At 42.7% G+C, this 14,681-nt stretch overlaps 1 protein-coding gene across 3 annotated transcripts in view; it reads right to left on the bottom strand.

Moving 5' to 3' along the window:
- The window catches only part of RWDD3 (RWD domain containing 3), a 30,197-nt gene extending 19,802 nt beyond the window's left edge, over positions 1-10,395 (bottom strand). Inside the window, exons 1-3 of one of the 3 annotated variants that reach the window (XM_022553370.3) lie at positions 10,266-10,386; positions 2,344-2,831; positions 99-214 (exon numbers count right to left, since the gene is read on the bottom strand). In XM_022553370.3, coding sequence (XP_022409078.1) covers positions 99-214; positions 2,344-2,831; positions 10,266-10,350 — 689 coding nt within the window. In that variant the 5' untranslated portion in view covers positions 10,351-10,386. The other 2 variants (XM_022553371.3, XM_022553372.3) reach the window with 2 other exon arrangements.
- Between the last annotated feature and the right edge of the window lie 4,286 nt (positions 10,396-14,681).

Here is a 14,681-nt window from a genome sequence, read left to right on the forward strand (position 1 = left end):
CTGCATTATACAAGAGAAACTCATGAATATGCCTAAATTTGTCAGAGTATAATTATCGATTCAGTTGCTTTTCCATCTGCAATAGTACTAAATTATACCTTTTGTGTTCTGTCTGTACTTTTGTTTCAAACAGTACACTAATCATTTTCTCTTTGCACTTCTTTCCACTTGAGTCCACATCTACTTTGCAGGTTTTCTGAAGAATCAGGTACTCCTAAATGATAAATCAGTACGTTAAATACATATCTTTCTCTGAATCTCAAAGTCCTAGTTTGAAAGGAGCCATAAACCTATAGGCTTATTTCCACGCTTACAGAGTACTCACTTTCTGAATCACGCAGTAAGAGAGTTACACAGTGTTTTCACATACTTTGAAGCATAACATTCTGGTGAATGCTGGAGTAAAGAAGGGTCTAATCGAACTACGTAGGCTTAAATCTAAACTAGATCTGATTCTGGGGTTAGTTATCTAGATCTTCTGTGCCTCAGTAACCTATTCCATAAAATGGTACTCATAACATCTACCTTATGGGGAAGTTGTGATAATTAAATGAGTTCATACATATAAAGCACTCAGACGAGTGCTTGGCACAATAGTGCTTAATATAGTACCAGCTACTGTCATTATTATCACTTCCTCAAGGTTGGAATGAAGTTAACAGGCACACAGTACCGAACATTCCAAATTGATGGCATCTATAAATATGTACCTGTAGTTCTCAATCCTGATATACAGTCTTATAAAAATTTAAGGGATATTTACATTAAATGACATTTTAGGGACAGCTAATAAAAAAGAAAGAACTCCTTAAAAAGTACTCTACATTACCAGAGGTCAAGCCATATGATTAAATAAATTAATTAACTGATGGATCCAATCTGAGAAACAACATCTGCAAGACAGCTACACTTAGCCTAATATGCCCGAGCTGGCTTAAAGAAAAATCTGAGCCTTTTGGGGATATATGAGCAAAGAAATTAATTTGTATTCATTTTGTCAGCCAGCATTTTATCCAAAAGGATCAAACTTTATAGATATACTGTAAATCACCTTAAAATTTGTGGTTCCGGGGCTTCCCTGGTGGCGCAGTGGTTAAGAATCTGCCTGCCAATGCAGGGGACACAGGTTCGAGCCCTGGTCCGGGAAGATCCCGCATGCCAAGGAGCAACTAAGCCCGTGTGCCACAACTACTGAGCCCGCGCGCCTAGAGCCCGCGGTCCGCAACAAGAGAAGCCATAGCAATGAGAAGCCCACACACCATAACAAAGAGCAGCCCCCGCTCACCGCAACTAGAGAAAGCCCACACACAGCAACAAAGACCCAATGCAGCCAAAAATAAATTAATTAAATAAATTTTTAAAAATATATGTGGTTCCTTGGTCAGACCCCAACCCAGTATCTTTATTAAATCTGAAAATCTGTTGTACCTATACGCTATAACCCAGCACTACTCTGGGTCAACTGAAGTTATTAACCAACAAGTTTTGGGATAAGAGCCCATCACAAAAAGCTAGGTAGTTATCCTACAAATCTTTAAGATGATAGGTTATGCAAGATAAATCTGTTTCAAATAAATTCCATTGTAATTATTCTTGACCCAACCCACTTGAAAGCATAAAACCTATTAAGTGACTTGCAGCTCTTTTAAGATTTAAAATATAATAAGCAGCCTTCTTTGTCTGGTCCCACATAAAGCAGGTTAGATGAGTTTACAATGAGAACTTGAACACTCTGAAGACGACGACGATTTTGAAAGCAGCTGCTGAGACAAGTCAGGTGGAAAGCAAAAGTTCGGGAGGAGGTGACAAGCTGACAGCCCTAATGATTCTACTTCCACTCACACTAAATCCTGGTTAGGAGGGAACAGCTCCTCTTTTCAGGTATAACAGACACCAAGTTCAAGCGTCAGAACATATCTTTAACTTCCAAAATGTTAAAGTTTTTGCAGGCTACCCACAAGTATACACCTTGCTGTGTGCCTAACTAAGGAAAGAGCTATAAATACGCACAAACTTTTAGTGCAAATTTATAAAATTTAGGCTCAAAGCTGATTACAGAAACAAACACTCATGTACCACAGAGATTTTTTTAATAACCTATCACTTTCATTAAGTGGCATGATTTTTAAAACATAATCTTCTACTTATTCTTCAAGCTTTTCAAGTCTGTAGTTGTAATTAGAAGTTAAAGACAGTCTTTAAAAAGATCCATTAACATGGTAAGAGTGAAAGCAGAAACATCTTAATGATTAATCTGTCCCATTGTTATCAAACACACTTATAGACACACCATTTTAGCAGAAAATAGCCAAATTCATATTCAACATTAAAACTTTTTGGCACCTTGATGTTGTTTCTGTCTCCCTGCAGTAAAATCAGTATTACTTTACCCATGAACATCAGTCTTCCTGTCAGCCTTAAATCGGAAGCCCACTTCTCCACACTTTTGACATATTTGGTCTTTGCTCTCATATGATCTAAATGCAAAAGAGTCATCCACAATCCATCATCCACAGTCGTGCTTGCTGCAGAAGTGCACTTTTCACTGCCACCTCCAGCTTCTGGCCGCTTGAGGATGTGCCTGAGATTCTGCTGAATCCAGAGAACTAGCTCATGAACCATAGGTTCCGAGAAAAGGGTCTCTGCTTGCTCCAGTAACTTCTCCTTCACAATCTCACACTCAGCCCTGGTCAGGTGTTCGGAGTTAACCACAATACCAGGCAGACACGACGGGTAATTAACCGGTAAATGGAACACCAATCGTAAGGGTATATCCGCATCCATAAATCCTTCGGCTCTTGTGAGAATTCTGAACACAGTCCCATCTGTCTCTGGAAAGCATCCAAAAATAATGATTAGCTGTACCTAATTCAATTTGAATGGAACACTAACAAGTTAAAATTCTTGTTTCAAGTGTCAATTTATTTTTCATGTGAAAACTAAGTTATTTTATGAAGAGATACATCACACTAAGAAAGCCATGATTTACAGATTACTTTCAGCCATACATATATATTCATAGAATCATGCTCACCAGCACCCAGGATTTCACTGGCATTTATAATTGCCATTATCCCATTTTTATTAAGGTTACCAGAAAGGTTTCTCATCATATGATTTTTTTCCTCCCCAGACTTAGTTGATAATTCAGAAATTCCTAATAAACTCATATGAACATTCAAAGAGACAGTATTGTGTATTTATAAAATCAGTGATTAGTTTAAAAGTTATACACTAAATCTGGTGAAAGTCATGTTGCAATGAGTCTGAATCAAACTAAATACTGGATCCCGTGTGGTTGCAGGGGTACAGAGAAAACCATGACTGTGCATACACAGTAACTGCCTGGACCCGCTCTTTTTCACTTCAAATATATTCGTATCAGTGTAACATGAAGGCAGCGGGAGGAACTAAAATTGGGCAGACATCAGTTCAGCTGTTTCTGGCTCCATAAGGAGGAGGGGGAAAGGGGAAAGCGCACACAGGATACGAGATGAAACACTCTGCTCTCTTTCAGATTTGCTCCACTTCACCCCTCTGATGTGTTCCACACCACTTCACCCCACTTTTCAAAAGTTGATAAAACGTCAGGCTGATTCATTCTGCAGGGGGCAGAAGCACACAGATCAGAAGAGCAGAGTAGAACCGAACTGGGTGCTGACGAGGCTCTTTGAAGCTAACTTGCCTCCATCTACCCTACTTCTTTCTCCACAGCCCTTGTTTCATTCTCCTTCACAAGACAGGCAGTCAGATTGTTCTAATTTTCATACATGGATCGCTGCTCAACACCCTCAACAATGGAAACCTGAGTGCATTCCCATTTTAAAGAACCTAACAGAACATTAAAATGGCTCTCTAGCCATCCAATTCCATTTATACAGAAGCTGTTGTTACAGACATGGATTCATATAGGACCAAACACATCCATTACACCAGGTTTTTCTTTAATAGAATCTTCAGTATCAGCTGCAAAGCACTGCCGTTTTAGGACACCACCCCAAAACCCAGGCAGTAACCATTATAAAGATCATATTAGGGCTTCCCTGGTGGCGCAGGGGTTAAGAATCCGCCTGCCAATGCAGGGGACACGGGTTCGAGCCCTGGTCCGGGAAGGTCCCACATGCCGTGGAACAACTAAGCCCGTGCGCCACAACTACTGAGCCTGCGCTCTAGAGCTCGCAAGCCACAACTACTGAGCCCGTGTGCCACAACTACTGAAGCCCGCGTGCCTAGAGCCTGTGCTCTGCAACGAGAAGCCACCGCAATGAGAAACCCGTGCACCGCAACGAAGAGTAGCCCCCGCTCGCCGCAACTAGAGAAAGCCCGCGCGCAGCAACGAAGATCCAACGCAGCCAAAAATAAATAAATAAAATAAATAAGTTTATTTTAAAAAAAGATCATATTAAAGTGATATAACTTAAATTTGTATTACATAAGTAAAATATATGCTGCATAAAGGAAGATTTTCCAAACAACTTAGTACATTCCTCTAAAATCCATCGCCAGTTTCTCAAAACCCTTCTTTCTTCTATCCTGTTACTTATCCTTTGTAAAAAATATTTTATTATTAAAGTAGGCTCCCTAGATGTCAGTTAGATCACTGCATTTCACTAGATAAAATGGGCATTATAAATAGACCTACAGACATGTGACCACTAGGCTAAATAAACCCTCCAGAAATCATCTAGAGGGTCCACTTTCCCTCTCAAGGGGGAGGTATAACTTTTAAAGCTCTTCATTCATCATTCAACAAACATTCACTGAGTACCTACTAGGCCCAAGGCACTGTTCTAGTCTGAGAGAAAACAACAGGTAAGACACAGATCCTGTCCTCTTAAGTCAATCCAGTTTCATAACATGAAAAAGTGGACAGAGCCAAAGTGATCTTCCTCAACTTCTCTTCTACACCTAAAAATGTCTTTACTTGTAAACATACATACATATAATTTCTATAAACCTGTATTTTATATTTTTTTTATTTCCATGGAGATAACTCTCCATGGGAATAGCATTTTTTAATGTTTTCTGAACAAAGGGTGCCTCCCTGCTGACAACTTGACTACAGCCCCGTGAAAATGATTTCAGACTTCTGACCTCCAGAACTGTAAGAGAATAAATATGTGTTGTTCTAAGACACCACATTCGTGGTTATTTGTCACAGCAGCCACAAGAAACTAACACAGTATCTGTGCTCACAAAGCAAGGTTTTCCCCGCAAGCAAGGCTCCCTTTCTGGTAAAAACCCTGAAACCTAGAGTGTTCTCCAATCTCTGCCATCTAAACAGCCACCTATTCCTCCCCAGGGCAGTGACCTAACTGACAGAAACAGGCAGTCCAGGGAGAAGGTCTTGAAAGCCTACTGAGCTGGCTCTTCACATCCTTACCAACTTTCATTCTTCTCTCTTAGTGATTTTCTGGCCCTAGTCAGCAAAGAGAAAAGCAATAGGAGAAAATCCTGACTTCCGCCTTAGAAAACCGTGAAATTATTAGTTATAAGCTTAGAAGGAAAATTCCTTTAATTTTATCAAGAATTGGAAAGGATTAACAACCTTCCTACTTGGTCTTCTCTTTGACTCCCTCCGTAGCTACACACACACACACAGACACACACACACACACACAGGAGCTGCAAGCTGAAATTACACAAAATGACGCTATCTCTGTAAGAAAATGAAAATCCCAACAACATACCCCATTCTGCTGATACTTAATGCAGGAATAAAATTACGTATTCTTTTAAAAACTCATTTTCTCCCTAAAACTCTAGAAGTATGTATATTACCCTTCCATTTCTCATCTGCCTTGGTTTGTACATGCAATTAAACTGGCTCTTTTTTGCCTCAGAATTTTTCATGTAATCACATGTACTGTCAGTCTGATTTTGGGGGGTTTTTTTCCATTAAAAAAAGAAAACAAGGTTGTCCCTATCTACTTTAAGTTTATTAACAGCTTAGAAACAAGAGTGATTAACAGAAAAATAATGGTGTTCTACATCTAATGCTAATCTCTGGCCTTCCCTGGCGCCAAAAAACTCTAGTCATTAAGTTTAACTCACAAACTCATCATTCTCAATAAACATCTATGACCTAGAAAATTTATGCCTGCCCTACAAATCTAAAATTTTCATGAGTTCCAAGACTATTTTCATCTATTCTAAAGATCCTACCAAAAGATGTAAGTTTCGCCTCTGGTTGAAGCTTGCATACATATTCCCTAGTTTGGGTTTTTTTGGTTTTTTTTAATAAGTCATTGTACCTTAAAATAAGTATATCAATTTCATAACTAAAATAGGTTAGTTTCAAACCTTATTCTTCCTTACAAGTACATGAAGGAAATTATGCTCCTAACCACACTCCAAACAACAGAAATTCAAACGAGAGAAACTGAACTGAACCCCAAATTCCATACTATTATTTTTAAGACTTCACTCTACTTCATAATCACACACAATAAAAAATCAATAATGCTGTCCAATAACAGAAGATAGTGGGAAATGTAAACAAAATTTAAGAGGATGAGTTCTTCAAGATTCATTTAGAGCCCATTAAGAAATCATTTATATACCATATACAACTGAATTTCCCTATACTTGCTTTTTTTTTCCGTTTTTGCAGTTTTATATGTCCTCAGGGTTAAGACTTTGTTCAGAAAACCACTAAAAAGCCCCCAACACCCTCTCTTACCTCACTGCACAGGATTTTTTTCCTCTCACTCCCAGGTGGCTCCCCACAAGTATACATCCACCAGTGCTTCTTTTTATGTTACAGCTGGAATTTTATACATGTTAAACGTGGTTATAGAAAAAAAAATAAACTAAAAATAAGTGAAGCTAAAAGTGGCAATCCCATCCTTTAGACGTGAAGTTCAAGGCTGATTTGTTTTTAGAGACGACCTCAGTACTGACAATCAGCAGGGCACAGGGCTGAGCAGATTTAGAGGGGTCAGTGGGTGACAGTCATGATTCATTTTGCAAGACGGCCCAATCCAATCTCAACATTAGTGTTAGCAGAATACAAAAAGCTACTCTGAAGCTACTGTGCGAACATATCATATGATATTGAGTCTTACACACCTCCCATTTTATAACTTCTTTATCTGTAAGATGATTTCCAGAAACACAACTCCACATATAATGAGCACTAATTATGGCAATATAATCTCTGTGACCTTCAATTACCTCATCAGGAAAATGAAGCTTTATAACAATACCAAATCCCATCTACCTCATAGGTACCTACACAGGCATGCACACACACTCCCCTTCAGAACTATTCTGAACATAAGTGGGGTCATCCCCGTTTCTCTGCTCTGGGTGCTCTTCTTGCTCTCTTTTTCCTGGACAGGTGTCATCCTTGCTCTCCAAGAACTGTTTTCCTGATGCAATGGCCGCATCTCTGTTAAGGAGCATGACGCAATGCAAGAGTCCATATACTCTGGAGCCTGGTGGTTACTCAACCAGCCTGAGCATCTGTTACCTTCTTTATAAAATAAAGAATACCCCTCATCGGGCTTCCCTGGTGGCGCAGTGGTTGAGAGTCTGCCTGCCGATGCAGGGGACACGGGTCCGTGCCCCGGTCCGGGAAGATCCCACATGCCGCGGAGTGGCTGAGCTCGTGAGCCATGGCCGCCGAGCCTGCATGTCCGGAGCCTGTGCTCCACAACGGGAGAGGCCACAGCAGTGAGAGGGCTGCGTACCGCAAAAAAAAAAAAAAAAAAAAAAATATCCCTCATCAAGTAAGATGCATTTAAAGTATCAGGTCTGTGGTAGGTGACCCCATTAAACCTGGCACCCTGTCTGACTGCACTGCACAGGAAGAAGCAGAATACCCCTGGTTTGATCTGCCCACAGCCCTCCCTAGTGGACAGGAATAGGAGCTTATATAACTTGCACCCATCAGAGACAGTTACACCTGATGCCTCTTATGAGCTTTCTACAACCATCACAAAGAGGCCACAGTGTATGTAAGTCCCCTGAAATTCTCAGCACAAATTAGTCCAGCTAAAAGAATCCAACTATTCAAACTCTTCAATCTTATGACCTTCATAGATGACCCTAGGGTTGGCAGCCTGAGCCTGCCTGGGCTATCTCGTACCAGAAGTGCAATCCTACCCAATGTTAACCTGATTCCAGTGGCAACAAGGAGCAGCTTATTTGAGGGGAAGGCCAGGAAGGGACTGATGGTGCTCAGAATGTTCTTATATCCTCCAACCCAAGCTGACAGTGACCATGACAGCGGTAGCCAGCAGCCCACTGTATATTTACTGAGGTCTATTAAAGAAGTCCTTACCTTACCCTTAATTCCCAGTTGTGAACATCAAACGTCCCAATTTCAATCACTGAATTGTTCTATTCTCCAATGAACCTTTCAGCAACAAAATGTCCTAAGTTGTTACACTGAATTCTTTTATAATTCAATTACTTATTGATGTCAGAACACTGAATTAAATTAATTAGGAGGCATGGCTTGAAAGTCATGCTCAATTTAACAGCAGATAAAGGGTCCACAGTGCTCTTCGTATTAAGAAATTGCTCTTTCTTTCTTTCTATGCTTACTTTTTTGGGTTTTCTCTGACCTGTCAGCAGTGTCATATGCTCAACCACACTCATGACCCAGACGACCACCACTCCATCCTCTTTCAGGTGTAATGGGAAATCATAGGTTCATTTTCCCAGGATATTCCTAGTTGAGCCATAATAAAGGAATTTAAGAAAACTGATGATGCCATAGAGACAGCAAAGTAAGATGACGAAGAATAACAAATGCTATCCAATCAGAAGAGAGGTGACGAGAAAACACTAAAAGTGAGTAAATCCTTTCATATGGATTTTAAACAATTGTTTCAGAAAGCTACAAGACAGGCTAGGCACTGAAAAGAAAGCGGCTTCATTACATGAATTGGTTCACAGTGCCCAGAACATAACAGTGCTCAATGAACGTATAGACACGGGTGATCAAGAAAGAATAAATGAAAAGGAGCCAACTCCTGCTCTGTAGGTGAATAACAAACACACCACGTAGATACCAGGAATGGATCCTAACCCTTGATGGCTTTCTCACAACATTCAGAACATTTTAGACTACCTTCTTAAAGGTCAACCAATTTATGGTCAGAAGGACAATTTTAATAGTAGCTGAAACATAACAGAAGTTTAAATCTTATGCCAAAAAATTCACAGAATGTATTTGAAAGCTAAGTGAAAACTGAAAATTATGTGCATCACAGCACTTTTTCATAAACTGAAGTTTTGGTTTTTACTTAATAGAAGCCATAGACAGGCAGAGAATAAGTTTCCACTATCATGAAAATATAGCCAAAAGAACCGTTCTAGACTGTAAGCTCCTAGAGGCCCTGAGCAGTCAGTGTCTTTGAAATCCTGTCAGCGCTTCCGGGGACTCAATAAATGAGTTGAATGATTAATGCGCCCCCAAGAGCCTGTAATTGGCAACCACCTTTCAGCCGACTAGAAAAAGCAGAAGAAAAGCAATCAAACTAAGAGTCCTGACTGAGCACTGGTCGAATTCAAAAATTCATTTAACAAACATTTACTGCATACCTACCACGTGCCTGGCACTGTCGTAGGTTCCTGGAGTTTTGTGATTACAAAACGGACAGGGTTCCTGCCCTCCTGCAACTTGAGACAACCAAATACCCATATAGTTAAACTGTGGTGGGTGCCCTGAAGGACATAATGCATGGTGCTTACAAAGCACGTAGTTCAATTTGGGGAAGCTGGATTTAAACTAGGGGTGTCAGGAGAAACCTCTTTTCAAGGTCAGATCTGACGGGTAAGTACAGGACGGCCAGGGAAAGCGTGGTGGGGGACGCTTTCCAGGAGGGCGCGGCTGGCTCGTAGCGCTCAGCGAGTTGAGGAGTGAGACAGGCGAGTTAGAGGGTGCAACGGCAGAGTGGGGACGGGGGGTAACGGCGGATGGAGGGGGAAGGGCGAGTGCGGGTGCGACGGGAGAGGAGGGTGGGACGGACGAGTGGGTGGAGCGGCGCGGGAAGCAGGAACCGGTCCACGGGCCGCACGAGCCTGAGCATTATGCTCTCCGTTCACTGCAGAGGAGCGAGCAGGGGCGCGATACTATTCACGTTTTGGGGGTCGCCGCACTCTCCCGCCTGCTTCCACACACGCCCAGTCCCGGGGCGTGTCGTTCCATTATTCAACTACCCCGGCCCCCAAGTGTGGGCCCGGGGCGGGGAGCCCAGCCTTGGTGGTGGGGAGCAGAGGGCGCCCAGTCCGTCTGGCGCGGGGGTAGTCACCTGAGCGACTCAGCACTTCCCACTCGCCGGGCCCGCAGAAAATCGCACCCAGGGCCGAGAGCTCCTCTCGCACCAGCTCCGCCATGGCCGCGCCGCTCGGCTGGCTCAACACCTCCCCTTCCGCCGCCGCCACCGCCGCCGCCGCCCCCGCCGGCCCCGAGCAGCGCTGCAGGGCTGCCACCGGGGGGCGCCCCGCGTCTCCGCAGCGCGCGGCGGGCGTGAGGCCCAAGAAGCCCCGCCCACAAGCTCCAGCTCACTTACCCCAGACACGAGGCTCCGCGCCCTCACGGGGGGTTTCTGTTAGAGGGGGAAGGCCCCGTGGTATCTGCCAGAGGTCACCGTGCAGCTCACCCGCTGCTTTCCTGACAGAGGGAGGCCTCCCAGCAAAGCCCGAAATTCTCTAACTTTAGCTCGGGCTTTGAACACTAGCCCTTCCCCCCCATACTTGGCCTTGAACTTGGAGGTTAAGAGGAGAAAACAAGCAGCGAAGTGACCGGAAGAGGTTAGCCCCTGCCTGGCTCAGAATTGAACTAGGTGCTGGGGGTACTGCAGTTAACAGAACAGACGAGATTCTCCGCCCTCCTGGAGGCACTAGCGACCCAGGCGGTCTGGGACACCCGGAAAACGTCCCGGGTAGGAGCAACCTCCAGATGCTGAGAGGCAAATGGAGCTCGGACTCTGGACCAGAACCGGGTTTCTGGGACGTCCTTCTCCTAACAACGGTTGCAGAAGGGGAGGGTTGGACCTACCACCTCTGGCATTCTAAGGATGTGACTGGGGTGACCCAGAACCTTTGGGGGAACTATGCACCCGGGTGCTGGGAGCAACGACATAATTTCCCATTTGTCTCCCGCCTTCACAGGGGACAGACCTGCTGAAATCGGCCAGGAGAACTCCTGGGCCTTTAGGGGTACAAAAAGTATGAAAATGTAGCAAACGCTAGCTTTTCAGTATTACTTATTTTGTGATATTTGATGCATACAAAGCAATGTGATTCTTGAAGTTTAATAATGAAATGCTCATCCTTGAACTCAGCACTTAAATTTAAGATTGTTTGCAGTTCCAATAGGGTAACAGAATTATCAATCCATTCTGTTTCAACTTTGATTTCGTGAACAAGGTTACAGTGATTGTGTGTGATAGTTCTGTCAGTCAGCATGTTTGGCTTGTCCTTTTGTTTGTCAGGTAACAATTTAAAATTTTGCAGCCTCAGATAGTAGCTGGTCTAGCTCATGGAGGTCCCACAATTTTTTGTTTGTATCAGAGATAACATTTTCTGAGATAAATAAGGGATGTAGATGGCTACACAGTGACTCCTGACATTGACCTACAGAAGTCAGGAAAACGGGGCTGATTTGAAGACTGGATTCATGTTACCATCATCAGCATCATTCCCACTGTTACTAAAAAGAGATTTTAAAAAGGAAAAGATACTGGCTTCCGAGAACAGAAAGGAAATCCAACAAGATAAACTGCAGGAGAAATGCTTCTCAGAGGATGCCATGGGATTTCAGTGACCCCCAAGCAATTAAGAGCACTGCTGTGTACATAACTGGAAAGACAAAAGTTTATTTAAACGCATAATTGTCTCTGATGTGGCCAATTTTTGTTTAATAATAACTCCTTTGAGTTATTTCCAAAACAGCAGTTCAGTAGGTTCATAATTAGCTGCTAAAGAGTTTGGTGAACAAAAGAATAAATTTTTAATTTAAAATATCATTAAATTCTTTTTGATTTTAGCTTGAAGTCCAATGTTAGTATTAAAAGTGGTAGGAAAGGGCTTCCCTGGTGGCGCAGTGGTTGAGAGTCCGCCTGCCGATGCAGGGGACACGGGTTCATGCCCCGGTCTGGGAAGATCCCACATGCCGCGGAGCGGCTGGGCCCGTGAGCCATGCGCGTCCGGAGCCTGTGCTCCGCAACGGGAGAGGGCACAACAGTGAGAGGCCCGCGTACTGCAAAAAAAAAAAAAAAAGTGGTAGGAAAATATTATTTTAGTTGTTTGACTTATTTATTAACGATTGACCAAAAATCAAGTAGTTCATATCTTATTTTTAATTTCCCAATTTCAGTATAAGTGGTATGAGTGAAATAATGTGAACAGTAAGACTACAGCCGTCAGAAATATTTGGAGGCAGTCCCTAAAGCCTGCTGTCAGCAAGGTGATGTAAGAGTACATCAAACTATTTAAAATTTTCTTGTCAGTAGGTTTCTTCTTTGCTCTTCCTTTCTTCATTGATTTCTTAACCTGCTTCTCATACTCCATTTAGTATGTTTAAATAAAAAAGAAGTCGATATGAATGTCTTTTAAATTGATACTATCCTAAGGCCCTGAAGTCCCATGAATAAGTTACTACTCTCTGACATTTGGAAGTAATCAACACAGAGAAAGCATAATGTCAGCTTGATATTTCTCACACTATGAAAATACCAGCTACATGTCAAATATCTAAAGCCTACCTTAAAGCAATAAGTTTTCTTGTATTCATAAGCTACTGAAAATTCTAAATATCTAAATGTGCTATGATGTCTAGACATGTGGATGAATGTCTGGTTAGAACATTTCTCTTTCTCCACTCGCCTGCCCCCAGTAGTGTATGGTTTCCTAGAACAATATTATTTATACATGCAACTTTTCTAAATAGTTGCTTTCCCAAGACCATACAAAGGAGTAGCTTTAAATCTCTCACCTCCAGTTAAAACCACTTGCCCAAGAGATAGTTATTTTAACTTTTCTAGGAAAACGTTTCTACTCACTTTCTCATGTGTAGTATGTAGACTTAAATACTCAACTCTGTCTGCAATTTTAAGTCAAACCTTGTAGAATTGGGCATAGAAATGAGAACACACAATTTTAAGAGTATTAAGAGAGGTTAAGTGTTAGTATCATGTCAAAAAAGCTGAGAATCCTAATTCTGAAGTGAGTGGGGGTGTGATAAGAAAAGTGATCATATTAAGACCATGAGGCAAGTAAAAATGCCTTCGAGAACCACTAAGAGGGCTTCCCTGGTGGCACAGTGGTTAAGAATCCACCTCCCAGTGCAGGGGACACGGGTTCGAGCCCTGGTCCAGGAAGATCCCACATGCTGCAGAGCAACTAAGCCCGTGCACCACAACTACTGAGCCTGTGCTCTAGAGCCAGTGAGCCACAACTACTGAGCCCGTGCACCACAATTACTGAAGCCTGAGTGCTTATAGCCCGTCGTCTGCAACAAAAGAAGCCACCGCAATGAAAGCCCACGCACCACAACGAAGAGTAGCCCCCCGCTCGCCGCAACTAGAGAAAGCCCACACGCAGCAACGAAGACCCAACGCAGCCAAAAATAAATAAATAAATAAATTGGGGGGGTGGGGAGGAAACCACTACGAGTAGGGGACTTCCCTGGTGGTCCAGTGGTTGAGAATCTGCCTTCCAGTGCAGGGGACGTGGGTTCGATCCCTGGTTGAAGAGCTGAGATCCCACATGCCGTGGGGCAACTAAGCCCACGTGCCGCAAGTACTGAGACTGCGTGCTCTGGAGCCCATGCACCACAGCTAGAAAGAAGCCCCTGCGCCGCAACAAAAAGCCCCGCAACGAAAAGATCCCGCATGCCACAACTAAGACCCGACACAGCCAAAAATAAATAAATAAATAAGAACCACTAAGAGTAAAGAACAAGAAAGGCATTAAATGCCCATTTGCCAAATGAACCTGAACTCCAATAAGCTGTGTGCTACTGGTTTTGTCTAAAGGCTTTCTGTATTTACTCACTTCATAAGTGCTCTTGGGCGCTTGTTGACTGTTGGTAGGCTCGACAAGCTGTTTTAAGATACAGAGAGGAAAGCAGCAAGCCTTTGCTCTCTTCAGTCTTTGGTCCAGACAAGTAAACCCAGCGTGCAGCAATTGCAAGTTCTTTCATCATGCTGAGGCTACAAGAATTTCCACATTCCCTGACTGGTGTGACGCTCACTATCACGGTAGAGGTGAAAGCGAAGGGGTGCTGCGTGACATGTAACTCTTACAACTTCCCAGAGGAGAAATATGTCTGTAATGCTCAGGAGCATAGTAGGTTTCCAAAAGGACAAAAAGTCAGTGGTGTTGATTGGTCATAGTTATTTGTGTTCCGTTACCGTGTGTGAGTCACAAATTTATTTTTCACCCAGATAACAAAATAAAAGCAAGTAAAATGTGTAAGAATTTGATACTGACACTGTAATCATACCCTTTTGTGGAAAGATCTGCCTCCACCTTGTCCAAGTAATCTGTACTCCCTCCAAAAAATTGGTCACATTCTGCCTGGGAGAAACATGCTTGATTCTCACACATGAGTGATACCAAAACAGTTTCAGCTTGCTTTGTGGGAAAACATCCACATGGCCCAGGTTCACTGACATAAAAGTTCAATACCTTATCAATGTTATAAAAACAAGTCTTCAGTA

This window comes from Delphinapterus leucas, chromosome 1, assembly GCF_059928025.1.
Source record: "Delphinapterus leucas isolate spDelLeu-1000000601 "Yukka" chromosome 1, BTC_Dleu_Yukka2, whole genome shotgun sequence".
Lineage (NCBI taxonomy): Eukaryota > Metazoa > Chordata > Mammalia > Artiodactyla > Monodontidae > Delphinapterus > Delphinapterus leucas.